This window comes from Danio rerio, chromosome 11 (assembly GCF_049306965.1).
Source record: "Danio rerio strain Tuebingen ecotype United States chromosome 11, GRCz12tu, whole genome shotgun sequence".
NCBI classification, from domain to species: domain Eukaryota; kingdom Metazoa; phylum Chordata; class Actinopteri; order Cypriniformes; family Danionidae; genus Danio; species Danio rerio.
The window spans coordinates 8159761-8182654 of record NC_133186.1 but is presented as its reverse complement, the minus strand read 5'-3'; the positions used below and the strand labels follow the sequence as shown (position 1 = coordinate 8182654).

The following is a 22894-nucleotide window of genomic DNA, read 5'->3' as shown; positions in this document are numbered from 1 at the left end:
TTGACTTGGAGATGCAGTGAAAATGAAATGTTAAATTGGCAACTTCATTTTAATTATCAATTTGATAGGGACGATGTGTTGTCAAAGTGAAAATGAAAATTAAATTTCATTTCGTTTTCAATTTTGGCAGATATTTTGCGAACAGTGTTTTAAAATGAAATTGTTTATCTGATTTTCGTTTTCATTTCCAATGTTTATTTGATTTATTTGAAATTGGCAGGATTTACCTTCCATAGTACGTGTGCTATGATGAGTGAAAAGCTTAGTCCCCCATAGCCTCTCAAAAAGAACGGTTGTAGAGTCTGAGAAGTCTTTTTCAAGACTATGGAACAAAATCTACAAAAAAGTTTTAGACTGGTGACAATCTGTCCAGGCTGGTCTGCTACCCCAAATTCATCCTAAGAGCAGACTGTGAGATGTTTCAGGACGACAAAAAAAAAAAAAAATCCATTAAGGGATCAGCAGGAGCAGTCAGTGTGAACAAGAAATACATCATTTTAAAGACCGATGAAATTATTGGAACAATTTTTATGAAGATGTTACACTATAATTGGAATCAGTTATTATTAATCACACTGATAATGAGTTCTGCAGTGTTTAAATTAACTTGCTTGAATCATTGCTTGTAATTCTTAAAATTTAATGGAGAAGAATTGGTCGTTTTAGAGTCAGGGTTTAATGATATGTCATTTGTAAAAGCAGAAAACTGTCTTTTAAATATTATTAACTTTTTTTTTTTTCTTAAGTGAACTGTGCAGAGTGAACCCATACTTCAAAGCCAACAACAGAGAGCTTTATTGTAAAGGAATGACAAGATAAAGAAAAATCCCAGCATCGATTATGATGTGCTAAACTCAAAGTGTGGTTTAGAGAGAGTGAGTTGAAAGAAAGAAGGTTGGTTCATATTCCAGATGAATTCTTGAACTTGGGTTAAACACATGGCTTTGCTTTATGCTAAGAAATTGTTTAGGTGTCGTGCAAAGTGCTCTTTTGATTTAGGAATGTTTCCAGAAGTGACTCAGTTTAATTACTTATAGTTCAGATTTCAAAATGCATTTGAAATACTTTAGAATGACGAGGCCTCAGTAAAAGTATCATATGGTGTGCTTGTTGGTGATTTGGCAGTAATAGTTTGAGTTATAAAAATATATTTTAAAAATTCAATGTCAATTATCTACACATTAGTTATTTATTGAACTAAAGTCTTATATTTGTGCTTTTTTTTTATAAATGTTTTTTTTCTTTTCTTTATCCGAACATTTTGGTAAATGACTCTATTTTAACAATCTAATCACAAACTGTTAAGCGCATGGCGCAAAACAATCAAGGACGTGTCAGTATCCACTTTTGCTATTTTAAGGAAGATAAAAATATGGTTTGCCCCCTGGCGCATGGTTCAACAGGGTTGTGCTTATTCTCGTAACGAGGTCTGGGTGTTTTGAGCATAACGTGTATTAAACCAATCAGAGTCTCATCTCCCATTGCCTTTAAGATTCAGTTGCGTTCCTCCATGGCACATTCGCTATATACATGGCGGACTTTGTAAATAGAAAAAACAGATTACTTGACTAGTGAGGAAACTGACCATCTGCTGTGCGAGGATAAAGAACAAACAGGCTCCATTTGGCCTCTTTACATTCTGTTTACTTTACTTTTACTCTTTACTCCTTTACTTTCGTGGATAAGGAATTGGTGCTGTATGCTAGAGGTGTGAACCTACACTGGCCTCACGGTTCGGTTACGATTGTCATGCCATCGATTTGGTTCAATTTGATATCTCGGTGCATCACGGTGCATTGACGATGCTTTTCATACACAGTTTTATATTTATTTTAGAGTTTTTATTTATACACAGCAGCAATTCTTCTATTGAAATGTATAAATATATTTATATACTATTTGTAATACAATTTTGTCAGTCAGAAATATAAACTACCTTTAAACAACACAAGCATTTATAGCAAATAAACAAATATAAATATCCTGCTCGCTTGCTGAGCAAGTTCTTTATTACACCCCTTTGCTTGGTCACGCGCTCAACAGAAAGCGATTGGCTCTTACGCGCTGGTGCTCTTCACAGATGAGTGACACTGATAAACGGCAGCGGCGATTACAGCTAATCAATGATAGACATGATAGAGAAAACTCTGCAGGCACATGCTCGTGTCTGTATCTAGAAGTATTGCTGTAACAGCTGAGAGAAGAGAAAAGTCACGCGAGCAGGTCAAGAGAGAAAGAGAAATGGAGTTTACTCTCATTCTCTCCACCGCAGTTAAATAGGGGCTTCTGCTGTAAGTGTCAATGAAAGACTGTCCAGCAAACACACATTCAGTAAAATTGTGCACAGCTTTTGTGTTTTTAAGGAGTTGGAGCGTTGTAAATACTTGCTCTCGTCTTCCTTCGCCATAGTAAGCTTCGGTGACATAGCGCATATAAGACAAATGTCGTCAGTACATAATACCAATTAATTTTGACACCCCTATTGTACGCACTCCACTGAAGACATCCATCAGCCTTCATATTTGTTTTTGTTTGTTAAACGCAAAGATTTGTTTCAAAGCTTTTTCTAAATTCAGTTTTAATTTCCAGCAAACAAATAAATGAACAATAATAACGAATTGTGATCAAAAACTGAGTTATTTTAAAACACACTTCCTGTTCATATGCCCCATATGGTGATGCATACATCTCTAAAACCCGACAGGTGGACAAATCTAAGATTAAACAAATATAAAAATGTATATAATAAATCATAATACTACTAAGAATAATAACATATGCAATATGTTATGAATAAACTGAAAAAAGCACCGCTGAGGTAAAGAAGGCATGGAGGTAGTCATTTTTATATTTATGTAGAAAATGATATTTTTTGTAGTGTTTTTTAAAGATATTTACGCATTGCTGTACATCCTGTGTGTATTAAGCAACGTGTAAGCATTTGGGCCTGCAAAGGCTTATAACTAATATGCTCTGCGGTGGGCTTTAGACCAGCTTTTAATTGGTCAATGACGCAGTCTGTTTCAATTTTTCAAACTGAATGCTCCTTAACACACCTCCTTTTTAGACCAACACACCCATGAGTTCACAAAGTGGCACAAATGGATTTGCTATTTAAACAACGTGGAGCAAAATGTGAAAATTACAGTTGCACTGATCTGAAAATAGCAACAAATCACGCCAGTCATGTCTTGGCTGGGTGAATGACCGCATTTACACTGCACTGTTCAAGTGACTTGAATGGCACAGATCAGATATGGCCCATGTACGTGTGAGCAGGAACAAATCACATGGATTCTGATTTACCCAAATCAGATTCAGGCCTTGTTTATATGTGAAAATTTATCCGATATTAATCGGATCTGGGTTCTCGTGTCTGCAGTGCAAGCAGATAGATCAGATTTTCACCTGTTAATGCGAGTCACGCGTCATTAAAAACCATAACGAATGATGTCAAGTCTGACACTTTCATTTCAGAACAGACTTCAGCAGAGTCCCAAACCTTAAATCTCATAAACGAGGACTTAAACAGCTTTTATATTGTCATATAGCACAGATATAAGCATGTTAACAAGAGTGAGAGAGCGCAATGTCCACCACATAACCAATATAAAATAATATAAAACTAGTGTATAGCTACACCACGTGCATAAATAACGCCATGGACATTACATTAAGATGCCTAAAGGTTTAAAAATAGCCTATATATCAAAAGAAGATGGACAAATGAAAAACTTTCTGTCATAAACTATAGTAAAACAGCTCGTCAAAAGCTGCGAACAGATTACATACAGGAATAGATAGACTCTTTAATTATCAGCTGTTAGTCAGCGCCTGCTTTTTTTTCCCTGGTCATTGCGCCTTTGCTGTGTGCTGTGTAAATGCAGACGATGGGTTTTGAGTCACTTTTTAAAGATGATGTAAGCATGTAAGCAAAAAAAATCAGATACAGTCACAAAATCAGAAATGATCATCAAGATCTGCACTGTAAATGCAGCCTAATTGTCTGGATAGTTGTTTTTTAACAAAAAAAATATGCTTGTCTTTTATACAGTTCTCTAAGGTCAGTTTATGAGACTCTAGTGGTTTTCACTTTCAAAAACATCAAAACCATTTAGTAGTAAGATTTGCTTTGCCTGGTTTTAAGGCTGGCCCAAAAGAACCTTTGATTTTATGGATGGGCCACAGGGAAGGCTTGAAGGTAAATGCCCACTGCTACATTATGATTTGATCAGCCCAATCTTATGAGGAAACTTAACTATTTTACATTTGTCAGTTTATTGTCTAATTCATACAAATTCGTAAGACTTTAGTTGTATGAAAATATACGATGTTTGGCACCCAACCCTGCCCCTAAACCCAACTGTCATTGAGGGATGAGCAAATCACACTAAATTCTTTGAATCAGATCGTATGAGTTCATATGAATTAGTCACTAAATCAAAAAGTTACGAATTGCCATGAGATTGCGTTGGATTGGATAACTGTTCTACATGGTATACTTTCAACTCCCGCATCAGCTCAAATTGGTTATTGTTTTGAAAACAACCAGTGTGGAGAAATGGCAACTGAAGTGATTTATCCTCTTCTGCTTCTGAATTTCTGAATAAACTAACTACACATCAAGTACCATAAATAACAGGTCCAGAAAACCTGTTAATCAAAGGTTTTCTGTAAATGTCTGATTTTCTTTTTAGCCGTAACAGAAAAGTCTAAAGGCTGTTCATCAACTTGACAGATTGCAGTGTGGTTCTTCTAACAATTATTTAAAAGAAAAACATATTCCTTTCCTAGAAACTAAACTGAATGCATCTGTGATTCACTGTGAACTTGACGAGCCTTTTTCAGGTGTTTGCTTTCACTGTGGAGTTTTACCTTTATGAAAAGCGACATTCCATGACAGTCTCAAATTGAGACTCTATTTAAGCTTTCGGCATTTGATTTTTGAATGTTTTCAGGCTGTGATGTCAAGTTTTCAATGATGTTTTTGCATGAGTCTCTGTTGCTTACAGACTACCTCTTTAAGTAAAATACACCAAATGTTTGGTCATGCAAATAATAGATCACTTAATAATGTGTTTTTTTTCTAATATTTGTGCACAATCACAATAGCAACAAAACATATCTAAAATTAAGTGAGAGCTCCTCTTTTCCTTCAATAGAAGCTTTCCTTCAATGGCAGCTTTAAATAGGAAAATGATAAAAACTTTGGTCATTTTTGACAAGATTCTAACGTTCTAATCCAATTTAATTAACTACAGTATTCTTAATTTCCTTAAAAACTTACCTAAAAAAAGCCTCGGACATAATGTGCACCAAATATACATATGTTAGTTTCTCAGAGCCTCAAAAATGATTAGAAACTCTAGAATGATTAGAACCTCACATCAAGCAGCTGTTTTTATTTACAGAATAATGGGGCTAGTACAGCATATGCACAGTAGTTTTTTAACCTTTGATGTAAAAAAAGGTGCTTGCCTTAATATTTTTTGCATGTTTATTATGATTTAATGTTTCAGATCATCAAAACATTTTAAATCTTAGTCAAAGATAACACATTGAAATTATTATTTTTGTCATTAAGAGAAAATACAATACAAAACATACATACTGTATGCCTGTGTGAAAAAAGTGCCCTCTTAACCTAATAACTTGTCGAGCCACCATTAGCAGCAACAACTGCAATCAAGCTTTTTTAGCAACTTCTAATGGATCAGTTAAAGTGCTGTGGATGAATTTGAGCACACTCATCTTTGCGCAGAATTGTTGTAATTCAGCCACATTTTAGAGTAAAAACTGCCTTTTAAGGTCATTCCACAGCATCTCAATTTTGTATCTGCAAGTAGTTCTTGCCTGTTGTAAAGCTAAATGCGGTTCAATGATTTCAAATTAAATATATTTATGAATAAAGTTAAATCTAAGAAATGATTTTGTGAGTTTGGTTATTAAGCATTTGTCTAGGCGAAATTGCTGGTAACCTAAAAGTTTAGCAGCCAAATAGATTTTTAAGTAAAATAATTTAAAAATATATATAAAAAAATATATATTTCCAAACCATTTTATAGTGTATGTGAAAATGAAAACAATAACTGTGTTTGTTCTGCAGGAGGAAGATATTCTAGACCTTCTGGAACAGTGTGAACTTGACGATGAAAAACTGATGGGAAAAACCTCCAAACAGAAAGGACCCAAGGTATATGCAAATGTATATATGCACAGTAAACACGCAGGTTCTTCCTAACTAATCTTTCTAATTAATTCCCTTTTAACTATTTAAAAACAGAAGTTATCCATGAGGATTTCCAAACCATGATCGAAAACCAAGCAGCTTACAAACTTGATCTAAACCAATGTTCTAAGATTCACTACATTTAAAACAGTTCTGTTCAAAGCAAGTTCAGGAGCAGTTCTTCTTAAAAATGCCAAGAAGAGCAGGATCTCTCAGAGTCTACAACACTGTTGGAGATTATATTCGAAGTGTTAATTTAGACAGACCTTTGAGCCAAATTGGAGTCGAAAAGGTGAAATCATTGTATACAGGAGGCTAATAGACAGTGCGTCCCAAGCGTTGGACAGATATTCAATCCGTTGCTCGATACTTCTTGAAGGACATAATAGATTAGTTCCCCTGACGTGCATTGTATGTGTTTCAGACTAAATGAACATGTTTCAGAAGTGACATAAATCAAGACTTGGTTCACCATGCGTGCTTCACTGCCGCTCTCCCATTCTGCCGTCAATGGCAGGCGTTAATTGGACTCGGGTGAAGCTGCAGAACTGACATTTTCTAGCATCTTCTTTCATCATTTCTCCCTGCGGATGTGTTTATGTGATTGTTTGTCTGTAGGTCCTGTCATCCATGCCTGAGAGCAGCCCAGTGCCCAGAGGGCACAGAGACCCTGAAGACTCCTCGGCCAGCTGCAGCGACAGCAGCTCTGCTTCTGACGCTGATGGAGAAGATGAGAGCAGCAGCATCATGCAGGAGAAACTCAATCGCCCTGAACGCTCCAGTAAGTTCCTCTCCTTGGGGCTGTGAAAGAAAGTGCTCTGAGAACTCCTATTAGCCCTTTTCCACAGATGCTGGTTGTCTTTCTCTGGATCTCTGGAAATAGTTCCGGTGCAATCTAAATGCTTCCATAAGTCCATAACATAAAGTTTCAAATTTGCACACAACAGTTTTTTCGTCCAACTGCAAAACTAAGTCACGAAATCAGTATGAATAAGAAAACTGTTTACACAGAAAACTAAGTAGAGATGTGCTCCTAAGTGCTAGTATCGTTCTGATTATGGGTGTATTTTTATGTAAACTTCATAATATATTTATAAATTATGTTTATATATTAGATGTTTTTGAAATGGGTATCTTATGCTCTCCAAGGCTGCATGTATTCGATTAAAAATACAATAGAAAATAATATTGTGAAATATTTAAAATGTCTGCCCTGTGATGGATTGGCCGTTTGCCCAGCGTATCCTTGACTTTTAAGGTAGAAAATGTCAGGACAGACTCCAGATCCTCCTGCAAAAATTTAGCTGTATGACTAATGGATGAAATGTATTTAAAACAACTGTCTTCTAAAGTTAGTTTAGTTAGTAAGCAAGTAATCAAGTAAGTAACTGTTTTTCTATAGTAAGTTGAAAGTAACTAACTAACAGTTTTTTATAAGTAAGTTGAAAGTAGATAACATTTTTAATAGTAACTGTTTTTCAATAGAATGTAATTGTTTTTCTAAAGTAGGTTAAATGTAAGTAACTTTTTTTAATAGTAGCTGTTTTTCTATAGTAAGTTGAAACTAACTAACTTACTAACTAACTAACTGTTTTTCTATAGTAAGTTGAAACTAACTAACTAACTGTTTTTCTATAGTAAGTTGAAACTAACTAACTGTTTTTCTATAGTAAGTTGAAACTAACTAATTAACTTTTTTTCTATATTAAGTTGAAACTATCTAACTGACTGTTTTTCTATAGTAAGTTGAAACTAACTAACTAACTGTTTTTCTATACTAAGTTGAAACTAACTAACTGACTGTTTTTCTATAGTAAGTTGAAACTAACTAACTAACTGTTTTTCTATACTAAGTTGAAACTAACTAACTGACTGTTTTTCTATAGTAAGTTGAAACTAACTAACTAACTTACTGTATTCATAGTAAGTTGAAACTAACTAACTAACTAAGTAATAACTAACTAACTAACTAACTAACTAACTAACTAACTAACTAACTAACTAACTAACTAACTAACTAACTAACCAACTATCTGTTTTCTATTGTAGGTTAAATGTAAATAACTTATTTTAATAGTAGCTGTTTTTCTATAGTAAGTTGAAACTAACTAACTAACTAACTAACTAACTAACTAACTGTATTCATAGTAAGTTGAAAGTAACTAACTTACAAACTAACTGTTTTTCTATAGTAAGTTGAAACTAACTAACTAACTAACTAACTAACTAACTGTATATATATAGTAAGTTGAAAGTAACTAACTTACAAACTAACTGTTTTTCTATAGTAAGTTGAAACTAACTAACTAACTAACTAACTAACTAACTAACTGTATTCATAGTAAGTTGAAAGTAACTAACTTACAAACTAACTGTTTTTCTATAGTAAGTTGAAACTAACTAACTAACTAACTAACTAACTAACTAACTAACTAACTAACTAACTAACTAACTGTATATATATATAGTAAGTTGAAAGTAACTAACTTACAAACTAACTGTTTTTCTATAGTAAGTTGAAACTAACTAACTGACTGTTTTTCTATAGGAAGTCCGTCCCCATTTACACTAATACATTTTAGTTTTACAATCATGTTTTAGAAAGAAAATAATCCACGTCCACACAGGCATTTCACCTAGCGTTTGTAACCGGTATGTTCCGGGCCGAATCAGCGTTTGAATTTCAGTGCCAATGGTGCTGCGACAAGGATGTAAGAAGCATCAAGGGGCGCATCAAAGGTACACATGGGTACGCGTTGTCACACCATCTCTAATCATTTAATTCCAAACAACATTGAGGAATACGGACAGTCAATGTCAGGTGTTCGGTCTAGTTGCTTAAGGAACGAATGCACACAACGCACTCAGTACAAAGCATTTGGTGAGCGAGAGTGACTCTGTTCAGATCAGCATGCATGATCGCGTGTATCAAATTTGCTTAAACTAAGTGTTCTAAAGCGGATTTTACAAGCAAGGATTCTGACACAGCAACGTAAAGCAGATGCTTTACAAAAGTTGTGTGTAAGGGGAAAACATGTCAGAGTTACTGACACATTTGAGGGCTCATGAACTTAAAGGCAAAGTAATGCACTGTCCCTGAAAGCTCGCAACATCATCTGGCACTTTCAATGAGTACGAACACGGACACCAATGCTCCGATTTTAATATTAAGCCAATACTCTGACTAAGATGCTAGACTACCATGTAAACAGTGATTTTTGATGACCTTAAAGGACCACAGACACCTGCGTCGCAAAATGCAGAGGTTAGTTTTTTTTCATTCAACGTGCGGTATCAAATTCCTTTAAAAATAGCGTGGATAGCATTAATCGATCTATGTACTATAACATGTAAGACGAGATCATGAAAGGAACATTTAAAAAGCAACTTATGTAAACACCTTGATTATATTATTATCTTATTCATATTGAGGTAAATCATTAAAATACTGATAACCATGTAAACAGTCACAAACCCCAACCCTAAAAAAAAAGAAGTTCAGTATTTTGATGACAGCCTTTCAACAGGTTAGTAGTAAGCTAATGTAATTTCATATTGCAAATTTTAAATTCATGCTTACCATCAAGTGATCAAATGAAATATATTAATCTAATTCAAATATATAAAATATGAATTGATGTTTACTTTAAACTGTAATTATATTGTTCTATTAAAATTATTTTTTAAAGATTTTGTCAAATAAAATATATTTCTAGAGTCATCCACCATAATTTTGTGGCTCAAAAGTATCAGTTCAGGCACTGCTTTGGCACAGGTACCATTTTAAAACTATCGATTTAGCAGTGGTATCGAAATAACCCCAAACGATACCAAACCCTAGACCACACTGACATGGAGCAGCAGCATTTTAAAGCCAAAACGGCCTCTTTAGCGTTTTCAAAACGCTTCATTATCGAGGCTAGAAAACTCTGGGATGGTGAGGATAGAAGGCGTAACCTTAGCAAAAGTTATGCATTTTAAAACTAAAATGTTTGTGTAAACGTGGCCCAATAAGTAAGTAAGTGTTTTTTTTTTGTTATTTATTATACTTCACAGTTGCATCAAACTGTATATAAAACTTTATTAGGTGGTCTAGTTTTATTTAGCATCTTATACTCTTACTTTACCAAGTTGTTGTTCTGAAAACTTTACTTGACGCAGACATAATCTCCCAAATGGACCCTCTTACGTTATCTGTTCCTTCAGTTCAAGCAGGTTTTGAGGGTCTGTTCGGTGGAAAAGCTATTTATCACCCGTGGGCTGGGACTGTTTGTGTAGACCAAGTTCTGGGACATTCTGCTGCTGGACTGCTTTTATAGGTGCTGTCTGTCCCTCGATGATTTCCAGATGACTGCAAGAGCTGCTTATAGCTTAAACTTTTAAGCAGTCTTTTTGTCTAGCCAGACACATTAAATCTTCAATGCCATTTGTCGGGCATGAGCTAAATTACAGATGTAAATCTACTGTAATGCATTTGTTTACCTAATTAATACTTGAAACCGAGAAAATTCATCTTTTTTAATTAGGGTCAGGGTATTTGCTGGCCCAGTGCAGGGCTCTTAATTTGACTCGCTGACTGCGGCAGGTGATGTCGTGAGGGGTCCCTCGGCTCTCATGCACTACAGCTTTAATGAGCTTTTCTGATGTTTCAGTCCGCTGGTTTAAAGGGGAGACTGGCTGCTCAGCTTGGGGGAAAGCACAGGTTAGGGAGAAGTTCAGAAAAGCACTTCTGGTGTACCATAAAAAACTGTGCAAATCTTTTAGTTTAAAATGGAAAAAAAAAAAAAAAAAAAAAAAAAAAAAAAAAAAAAAAAATATATATATATATATATATATATATATATATATATATATAGTAATAATAAATTGCATGTTGCATTAAGGCTGTGGGAGATACAGCAAAAAATAAATAATAAATTAAAATAAAATTTTCATGTCAAGTCATGATTGTAAAAGTGTCATGACAGTTAAAAACACCCCCTTTAAGTAAAATGCTGCCTTTTTGTATTTAAAAGAAGTATTGTCTGCTCACCAAATTTGTGTTTACTTGACAAAAACAGCATTATTGTAAAATTTATTTGCAGTATAAGACAAATTGTAAATTGTAAGCTAAAATATCAGTGTCCCACAATCTATCAGAAAGCCTTTAAGTATTCAGATTAAAGAATGGCCTTTATCTGAAACAGAAGGTTTTTGTAATGCAATGCACTATAGATCAAAAGTGTGAGGTCAGTAGATACAATTCATAAAAGCTTATTGAATAGGATGAAACTGAAATTATTCAGTAAGGATATAAATATTAAATTGATCAGAAGTAGGTAATAATATTTACAACATGTTAAACTAGGACAAAATGCTCAGAAAATAGTTTACACTATTTGTAGACCAGGTAGTGTGCTGTTTTTTGTAAAATGCCATAGATTAAGCAGATTATTAATGATCCGTGCCTGACAGTTGAAGCCATGCCTTTTCTATTAGTCACTGAAAGAGGGACAAAGCAGCAAGCTGACAGGTTTATTTGGTGTGCGAGTGATCACCGGTGATTGGGTTTCTGCCAATCGGGGCATTAGGCCGTTCTGCGGTGACATTGTTTGCCCCCTTTGCCCCACACTACCCTGAGGCCATCTGCAATATTCCAAGCTAAGCTTCTATAATACCACATTTGGCAGGTTCTTCCCTCAAGATTCATGGATGAAGCAGCGATGCCTCTGGCCAGCTCACAAGCTGGAGGTCATTCAAAATCACAGATTTTGCTCGATGTGTGTTTCGGGTTACTGTTCGCCTTGAGTTTGGAAACTTGACAGCCACTCGGGCCTGCAGTATGATCACATGGTGGAGTGATTCATTAAAGCTTTTGGTTATTGGATTTGAAATGCTAGATTTAATATCCACAGCGATCCAGGAGAGGGTGTGGGAATGAATGTGCCTTAAATTGAAGTCAAATGCTCTGTTTTATTTTGTCTTAGGTCGTGTTCATTGGAAACCTGCCCCTAAACCAGTGCGGGGTCCTTCCTCCTCACCCTATCTTTCTGGACTCATCCGCCGCTCTATGTCCTGTCCCCGCTCCATATCCTCTCTGACTGCGCAGTCACCTACCAACGAGTCCAGGCAGCCAAAAACAGCCACTCAAATGGCCAACACGATGACTGCTGCAGCCACTCAAACTGCAGCCACCATGATGCAGATGACCCCAGTTCGACCCCACACAGCATCTCGTTCCCAGTCGCTCAGTCGCAACTGCTCTACAAATAGAGTTCCACACAGCAGCAGTCTAGGTGCCATTCACCCCAATTCGGCAAGTATTGAATCTGTCACACTGGAGCTATTTGAAAATGTGCTACTCATTCTGTTCATCCACTATGTTTACAGCGATTCCATATGCATTGGTTACCTTGAGCCACCATCACACACTTCTCCTTAGAGCTCGACAGAACTGAACTGAGTTCCCATGTATGTTTGCTTACATCTCGAGGTAAAACAACCACAGAAGAAGTCATCTGAAAAGGGACATGACGTTTATATACAATGCATGTCAAACATTAAGTGACCATTACAATATCACAATAATTACCCTGAAAAAAGCAGCACAATAAATACCAGACTGCTGTTGTGTTTGCGAGAAGGGAAAACGTTAAACTCATGCGGGCATTTCTTCTTTCTTTCTGCCAACACAACACACATTCCTGGGGTCCGTTCTTCGTACGTGGATTACTCAGTTAGCTGGATTTGGATATTGACGATTTGACACGATCCAGGATCGTTTCGTTCTTCAAAGCTGATACGAGGGTTGTTGTCATAGCAACAGTTCTGCTGGGTTGAACCTGATCGGGAGCAGGTTCAATTCATATAAACAGGATTAGATCGGCTCTGTTCAAACAAAGATAATACAGAAAGTATGTTCCGAATTCTGATATTTTCTTACAGTTGTAGTTGCACTTGGGAAAATGGGAAATATTTTTTAACTATATATATATATATATATATATATATATATATATATATATATATATATATATATATATATATTAGGGATGTAACGATATCAGAATTTCACGGTACGGTAATACCTCGGTATGAATGTCACGGTACGGTATTTATTGAATCATTTACAGGAAAAAACAAAACTTATGAAAATACTCCAAAAAAGTGCCTAAAGTGTCAATGACATACAAATTAGCCATCTATCTGTAAGCTTTAAAACAGGAACTTCAATTTTAATAACAAAAAAATATTAAACCATGTAAAAAAATAAAGTTTCAATTTAGTATTTTTGAAAACTCATCACATTCAACATTTAATCACTTACTCACTTACTTAGAGATGGGTTTAAAGGAAAATTATCATATAAATATAATCTGGTAAAAGCTGGTATCTCTGGGTATTTACAATGTCCCCTGCAACAGAAAAAAACCCTCTCATTTGGAACTGAGGTTTCTGGGACAAGAGAGATATGACTTGGCCCAGGTTGATGGCAGTGGGTAACGTTGTGCATTGTCTTTCCCCCACTTGAGAGGAAAAACCATGAGTGAGATAGAGATCTCATGTCTGCATCAATCTGAACAGTGTGCTGTTTCTGCAGTCCCCATGATATTAGTCGTATTCCCCAACTTGCAGGCACGTGCACACACAGTGCTTAACCTGTGCAGTGCACATGGCCTTTTTAGTCTTGGTTAGAAAGTTCCCTTCCAAAATGATCCAAAGTGCCCCTGCGACGCGACATACTCTCCGTCCCCGCTTTACAGTACGCACGCGACAACACAGCTGATAAGAACTCGCGCGACAACACAGCTGATAAGAACTCGCGCGACAACACAGCTGATAAGAACTCGCGCGACAACACAGCTATTCAGTACGCGCGCGACAACACAGCTGATAAGAACTCGCGCGACAACACCGCTATTCAGTACGCGCGCGACAACACATCTCATAAGAACTCGCGCGACAACACCACTATTCAGTACGCGCGCGGCGACAACACCCGCTTTAGGGTTTTCCAGCTCTTTTTGATCCCCGCTTCTAGCAGCACACTCCATTTCCGCATTACTGGATCTGTAGCGACAACAGACTGCAAGGGATTATGGCCAAGCCTGGGCTGATGGGAATTGTAGTTTCCGGTACCTCCCGTTCGCTTCATTCGCCTGAGCAAATTTTCTCAGAAGACCTATAGTTTTACCGAGTCATGCGACTACGGTAATATCGAAAAAAATTAATATTGCGGTATGACGGTATTTACATTACCGTTACATCCCTAATATATATATATATATATATATATATATATATATATATATATAGTTATTAATAAAGTTATACATATTAATAAAACTTATGCAATCTGCACCCTCGAAATGAAAGTACAATGACTGCCACCTGGTGGTGCAAAGAGAAAACTTAATGATTTTTTTTTTAAAGCAATAATACATTTATGTAGTCATAAACATGTTTTGACAGTTAATATACAGTGATTTGATGCTTCGCAAAAGTTGCAGACCCCTTTACCAATATCAAAATGCTTTTGTAAACAACCAGTTATTCTTTACACCGATTAAAAGACGGCTACTATAATAAAGAAAATCTTTTCTAAATGTAGAATTAAATACATTAATTTGCATTGAAATACATGATGAATACTCCTGACACATGAAAGTGTAAAGCCTGCAGCTCACAACAAATGTGGAAGGTTATTGCGTGTCATATTTAACAAACCGTTTACTGCTAATTTGATGTAATTTTGCTCACATGGATAATTGAATATTAATCAGATGATGTCAGCCAATCGTTGCGTTGTTGATCATGATTTCGAGGATCGATAGATCTGTCCTTCACAACACACACAGCGATCTCAGATCAATTTATCCAGACATTCTAATCTGATTCGCGAACTTGTTGGAAGAACCAAATTAGCGAGAGATCAGTTATCAAGATTAAAAGATCCAGGATCTGCCAAATCATCTTAGATCATTTAAGCGAGCTACGAAGAACGGACCCCTAATGTGTGAGTCCCATATCTCACAATTACATTTATAACATCATTACAACTACAGCACTACAACATACAAAAGAGAGACAGATCAACTTGGAATATCACTTACCAGTTTAGTAATGATTTTATCAGCTGTAGTTATGCCTGTTTTAATTATCTAAGGGCTTATTATGGGGTCCTGTCACCATCCTGTGGATAGAAAACATCAACATTGGGTTTACACAGCAGTACAGCAGGCTAATGGCCGCAATGTGCTGTCTTTCAGAAATTGTAAATATTTTAAAATAGGCACTATTCTTATAAATAAACTGCATAGTTGCAATCTAAACAACTACATTATCTACTAAAAAGCCACAAAAGTACATTATGTTGTCCAACAGCAGTAATATTTGTCCAACTGTAGACTGTCCTCGGCTTGTTGCTGACTGTGTGTTGGTGGAGTAATAGACAAAGGTGAAGGGTGAAGAGGCCTTTGTGTGCTGTTACTGGCAAAATATTGCATGGTTATCAGCCAATCAGATTAAAGAACCAGACAGAGCTGTTGTATAAATAAAACCAAAACACTAAAATGATAATAATATTTAGTTCCATGGTTTAATTTAACTTAATTTGTTTTAATGGTAACTTATTTGAGTCTAATGTCACTTTTATAAACTTGCCGCTATGTAACATAACCACACCTGTCAACATTATGATGTGAAAATAAGGGATATGCCGACCATAATAAGGGATGCCCCTTAAATAAACAGTTAAATGGTCAGTAATATGGTTTTATTATTATTATTATTATTATTATTATTATTATTATTATTATCTACAAAAAATAAATAAATAAATATAAATTAGCAGCAAATACATTAGCAACCAGTTTAGCTTATTAAAATTAGCTATTATAATGGAATAGAATCAAGCTATCAAATCTCATTAGCCGTTTCTTCACTGTATAATGTACACATTCTGATTAAAGAGCAACAAAGAGATCTCTCATTTATTTAGATTATTTCGTTTGATTACATTAAATAACAGGTGTCACTGTAAAATGCACACATCTAACAATGTAATGAAGACTGCTTTTTATGCTCATTTAAGACGAAATCAGATGTATTTGATTATTTGTATGTTATTATTATTAATTATGTGTATAGCCACTTTCGCTCCGCTTCAAATCGCGTGTACAGAGTCTGTTTGGGTAACAGCGTCTATTTATCACTATGGAGTACATCAGCTGACAGTCATGCCCCATTATATGACTGTTTTGAGGATTGCATAGGAGGTGATGGCACCTGTAATGAAAAGGAAAGGGAATCGCGCCGTTTTTATATTTATTTCAAAGTGCTTTTGTGCCTTAACAAAGTGAAAGCACAGACCAAATTCACATTTAGGAGCAAGGGGCGGCCCCTAGTGGTTCGGCGGTATGGGTTGAGTACAGGGAGGCTTGACTCTTTTATGTTTTTTGCCACCCTTCAGAGAAACACTGAAAATATGGGAGAATACGTTAAAATACCTTTACGGGATGATAGCGGGATACAACTGTAAAATACAGGAGAATCCCTGAAAAAACGGGAGGGTTGACAGGTATGAACATAACACATTTCCTTCTCAAAATAGTTTATAAAGCAATGGTTATGAAATGGGAAATGGTGTATGTGAAAATAATTTCTTTTGGACAGCTACAGACACTACTGTGGACTGTGTATGCAGTATAAGAACATTATTCTAGTACTACATTCTGAAAATAAATATCCACAGACACATCTATCTTTTCTTTACCATTGACCATTTCAGACAACAGATGTTCACATAGATGGCAGATTTAGAGAAGCTCTGGCAACACACCACCTGTAAAAATGACAAACATCAGTTTTATTTCCCCATCACTGTCCTGAGTCATTCCAATCCATCAAACATTAGATTCAACATGTGTGCGCAAACACACACACATTCGTCCGTCTATTTTTGTGAGGACTTCTGTTGTTTTCAGACTGACCGGACAGTATTTTCTGTCCACAATGTGGGAAAAACCGAACACACACGATCAGCCGCACTGTTTTCATACTCCGATGTTTTACTTTTTCATTCTTCACACTCTTACATCCATTCTGTTTCTCTCTCTCTGGGCACACCTTGGAAAGGGAAAATCAGTCATATTGTGGAAAAATTTGAAGTCAGTGTGAAGTTAAATTGGGCCTGGATTCACAGAGACATTCATCTTGTGAATACCAGCACTCCCACTTGTTCAAACTCTCATTAAGGAATATTAATCAGGAAAAAAAAAACACCACACACACTTATGCTCTGTTTAATAAGACTTTAGATTGCGTTAAGCAAGACGGACTACTAAAGCTACATGCTCTTCTCAGAGTAATTGTATATCGGATGCATGATCATCAAGCTAATAAGCCTTCATTTTCTAATAATGGAAGCTGTTTAATTAGGATTTGTGCTCTTCCTCTAACTTCCTCTCTCTTTTAACACAAGGGTTTTGTGCTCGCTTCTGATCAACATCCGTAGACTATATTCAGTTAGAAGGTTTATGCTTAGTATATAACGAGTATTACATTTTGAACAAACCTACTTAGTTAATCTTTAGTATTCTCATTTTAGAATAGTAGTAAAAAAACATACAGCACTGAATTGAAGAATTGCCAAAACTGGATATTAAGCATCAAGACCCTCGTTTTATAGACATTATTTTAGCCCAGCTTCATTAGGAAAATCCTTGGAAGATTTTAACGGTGCTGAAGGACTTCTTCAATCATCTTTTTTAAAATTGTTAATTTATTGGAGGGCAGAGTACAATGTATATTTTATATTCTATATAAAAATGGTCAACTTACAAAGCTATAATTACCTGATCTGCTTGCACCATCTATCTAAAGCTGATTTGACACACTCTACATTACATTGTGTATACATTGCTCAGCATAAATGAGTACAACTCTAACAGATCTCTCCTTTAAATTCATAGTTTAGGATGCTTTCCAATAGCATATGTGTACATATACACTAGATTAGTCAGTACCAAAGCTAATACTGGAACTAATCTAACAAAAAAGTAAAAATTTGTTTGACCAAATTAATATGTTGGAGTAACATATTAAATACAATTTTAATAAACAGGAAAAGTCAAGAGGAACATAAGAAACGCATTTAGTTGAAATATGGTAGGTTTTTTTTGCAATCATTTAAATATTATAAATATAAGTAAAAATAAAATTATTATTATTTAATTTTTAATAAAAACTGTTTAATAAAATGTATTTGTTTAAATGCACCAACATATATTGTCATATATTACTCAATTATGTCATGCATTGTACAGTATATACACTCACCGGCCACTTTATTGAGGTCCAACTGCTCATTAACGCAAATTTCTAATCAGCCAATCACATGGCTAATTAAATACTTGCTTTTAGACATGTAGACATGGTCAAGACGATGTGCTGCAATTCAAACCGAGCATCAGAATGAGGAAGAAAGGTGGTTTAGGTGACTTTGAACGTGGTATGGTTGTTGGTGCCAGACGAGCTGGTCTGAGTATTTTAGAAACTTCTGATCTACTGGGATTTTCATACAGAACCATCTTTAGGGTTTACAGAGAATGGTCTGAAATTGAGAAAATATCCAGTGAGCGGCAGTTCTGTGGGTGCAAATGCCTTGTTGATGCCAGAGGTCAGAGAAGAATGACCAGACTTGTTCGAGCTTATAGAAAGGCAACAGTAACTCAAATAACCACTCGTTACAACCGAGGTATGCAGAAGAGCATCTCTGAACACACAACACATCCAACCTTGAGGAGTTACAGCAGCCACACCGGGTTCCACTCCTGCCAGATATGAACAGGAAACTGAGGCTACTATTCTCACAGACTCGCCAAAATTGGACAACAGAAGATTGGAAAAATGCCTGTTCTGGTCTCTATTTCTGCTGCAACATTTTGATGGTAGGGTCAACAACATTAGAGCATGGATCCATCTTTCCTTGTATTAACTGTTGAGGCTGGTGTTGGTGGTGTAATGGTGTGTAGGACATTTTCTTGGCACACTGGCCCCATTGGTACCAATTGAGCATTGTGTCAACGCTACAGCCTACCTGAGTATTGTTGCTGACCACGTCCATCCCTTTTTGACCACAGTGTACCCATTTTCTGATGGCTACTACCAGCAGGATAGCGCAACGTCATAATGTGCGAATCATCTCGGACTGGTTGCTTGAACATGACATGAGTTCACTGATCTCAAATGGCCTCCACAGTCACCAGATCTGAATCCAATAGATCAGCTTTGGGATGTGGTGGAATGGGATTCGCATCATGGATGTGCAGCCGACAAATCTGCAGCAACTGCGTGATGCTATCATGTCAATATGGACCAAAATCTTTGAGGAATATTTCCAGGTTCTTGTTGAATCTATGCCACGGGGGATTAAGGCAGTTCTGAAGACAAAAGGGGGTCCAACCTGTTACTTGTAAGGTGTACTTAATAAAGTGGCCAGTAAGTGTATTATTAAAAAAGTTAAATAATGTCTGGTGTAGAATCTGACTCACTGATTTAGTTCTATAGACTATATATATATATATATATATATATATATATATATATATATTTTTTTTTTTTTTTTTTTTTTTTTTCACTTTATAAATCCTTTTTTTCCCCAAATTAGTGATCATTGTTTTTTTCTCCTTTTTGCAACAAGCAGTGAATACAATGCTGCGATGGCCGAAACAAACCTGATGACTGCAGAGAAAAGGCATTGCACTCAATAATTCATCTTTATTATGTTGGTTCTTTTGCATGTGCAGGCGCAGGGGGAGACCCCACTGAGTAAAGAGCAGGAGGCCGAGCTGATGCAGCAGACACTGACCGCGCTCGGGGAGATGAGGATTCGTTACCCGGGGAAGAGCGAGGAGGAGGCCGAGGCCATGTTGGATGAGGTGAGACGCGCAGCTGAGAGAAAGCGCTCGGTCAGGGCAGGCCGACCGGCTGCTCTGTGTTCCCCTCATATCCCCAAACTCATTTGAGGACGTCCAAGCTATTCACAGCATCTCTCGTTGCATGTAGAGTCATTAGCCGTCCACCTGTAAGCTTAATGAGATCCATTAGCTGTCTGCGCAGAAATACAGCTGGCCAGCAGCACCTGTTTAAGACACTTTCCAGCATTCATTTAAAGCATCACTTTCACGGTGATAGATCTGGCGTACATTTGCACATTAGCAATCGTGAAAACACAGCGTTTAGAAGCACAGTTGAACTGATATTGCTCTATTACCGGAGGTGTGAAATTGTAATTGCCGCCTTCCACGAATACAGAACACTTAGTAATTATTTTATTTTAATCCATTAGAGGCACACTATTATATGGGTAAGGAAAACTCTTATCTGCTATAAAATTAACCTAGCGTGGATAGTAGCTAGTTTTAAACACTATGGGTGCCTGAAAACGGCCCAACCCTTATGAAAGTAAAAAAGCACACTCTTAGGAAAATGTTCTAAACAATGCTAAATTAGGGTGCGTCGACCTTAATCGATGGCAGAACCCTTATTTTAAAATGAAAAGAATCATCCTTTGAAAGTGCTATTTAGGACCTTAAAATATTTTTTTTAAATAATATTGTATTTTATGAGTAATATTATTAATAATAACATATTGACTTGAATATGTTTAATAATATTATTATAAGAATATTTGTTTTATTATTTTGATTAAAGTTGCAGTAGGTAATTTCACAAACATTTTGTGTTGTGCTGGTTGAAAGACTCTTCACATTCCAATAGTAAGAATTAAAGAGCCCCTATTATTGGTTTTTGAAAATGACCTTCTAAGTAAATGAAAACATCTTGCTGAGGTTTAAATCTAAAAGTGCAGCATATTTAAAACTATTGATTCTTTAGCAAAATTTTTGACTTAGGCCCCGTTTACACTGCCAGTTAAATGTGACCCAATTCTGATATTTTTTGCTCATATGTGACACAGATCGGATCTGTAGTGATGGTGAAATGAAGCTTTCTGAACCACTGAAGCGCTCGACTCAATTGTATCGGAAAAAGGTTCGTTACTCGAAGCTTTCTAAATCAGAGCTCGATGAGGACCTCTTCTGGTGAAAGTGTGGGAAAGCACTGTGTTGCCATTATGTCAAATGTTCACAACTGAACAACTCATTCATGTAGTAATACAACAGCAATATAAACTCAATTACTGTAGTTTTTACACAAGATATATTACATTACACAACTGATGATTGTAGTAAAATCCAAGATATTCAAAAGTTTATCATAACACAATTAGTCCCGCTCCAAGCGGGGATCGAACCAGCGATTCCTGGTTGAAAGGCGAGTGCTCTAGGAGGACGCTATGTAAACGACGCTTTAGGGTTGCATTCACCAGATCGTCTCTGTTAAACACAATACTATGATATGCGGTGGTTTTCTTTAAAGATAGTCATAAAAAAATACGCTAATACACTTTAGTATTGTTTAAAACCTTTTTACTAAAAAATACTATTGTAGTTTAGTTTAATTACTGGTGTGTGGGACTGGTGCAGTGCTTTGAAACAAATGTATGTAATAGACGCCAATTCTCTCGCTATACACTTTACTATGAGGGTGTTTAAACCTTTGAATCAAAATTCGAAGCAGTCACGTGGGTAAAGGCGAAAATGAAGCTTCGGACGTCACTGATCACGTGATGATGGCAAAACGAATCAAGCTCCGGTACACTGCTTCACTGCGAGATGTATCGTTTTTTTGATACATGCTCCGAAGCCTCGGCGCACAACGTCACATCACTACGGATCTGTTCTATGACACAAAATAAACGCATGCATTCGTATATTCAGAGATCGGTTTCAGGCCTCCTTCATATTTGGAAATAAATCAGATATAGATCGGATATGTGACTATGCGACTGTCATAAACAGGCAGATCGGATTTATTGAGGCATTGCGTTCTGTACATCATTAAACTTGCGATAATGTGGTGCTTCTCCGCGGTTTAATGACGTAGATAATAAGAATATTTTGTGTGGATGGTTGCAATGTTTAGACGTAAACAAAACAATATTATTTTTTAAATGGATTATACATATCATCATGGCACAGATGCTAGAACCCGCCTTTGTGTGTGCGCGACATGGTAAGTTGTATGACAAGTGTAAACATGAATTGGATATGGGTCACAAATAAAACAACGTGTACACAGACAGGCAAGCAAATCAGATATAGGCAACAAATCGGAATTGGGCATCAAGACCTGACAGTGTAAACGGGGCCTTAGAGTCGAATAAACTTATCGAGTTGGGTTGGGATATTTTGTTTGATCACATCGACGTCGATAAGGTACATCACCAAATGTGTATTTCCAGTTCCGTTAAAATGTGCACATGCTTTCCCTCCACACACTAGCGGAGGCACGGGGATCACGGGACTGCTCATGACGCGAAGATGATGATCACTGACAGAGGAAGATTAGGCTGAGGGAAATAAAGGGTTAAAGATCATTTTCACAACACCACAGTGTAGCCAAGCTAGTTCTTTGTTTGTTTCTGTCATCGTTTGGATGATTGATATATTAACTTGCGCTGCAACTCGGGATTCGCCGGCCGTTGGCTATTGAAGGAGCAGCAGAGACTATGGGACTTTGTCAGACTTTGACAGGGACTTTGTTAGTAATTTTTACAGTTCA

At 36.4% G+C, this 22894-nt stretch overlaps 1 protein-coding gene across 11 annotated transcripts in view; it reads left to right on the top strand.

Moving 5' to 3' along the window:
- ttll7 (tubulin tyrosine ligase-like family, member 7) overlaps positions 1-22894 on the top strand; it is a 169521-nt gene that overhangs the window by 121144 nt on the left and 25483 nt on the right. For 6 of the 11 annotated variants that reach the window (XM_009305813.5, XM_073916044.1, XM_073916045.1 and 3 more), the window contains 4 exon segments: positions 6107-6193; positions 6848-7010; positions 12196-12524; positions 20017-20148. In XM_009305813.5, the coding sequence (XP_009304088.2) occupies positions 6107-6193; positions 6848-7010; positions 12196-12524; positions 20017-20148 (711 nt within the window). 11 annotated transcript variants of the gene reach the window in all.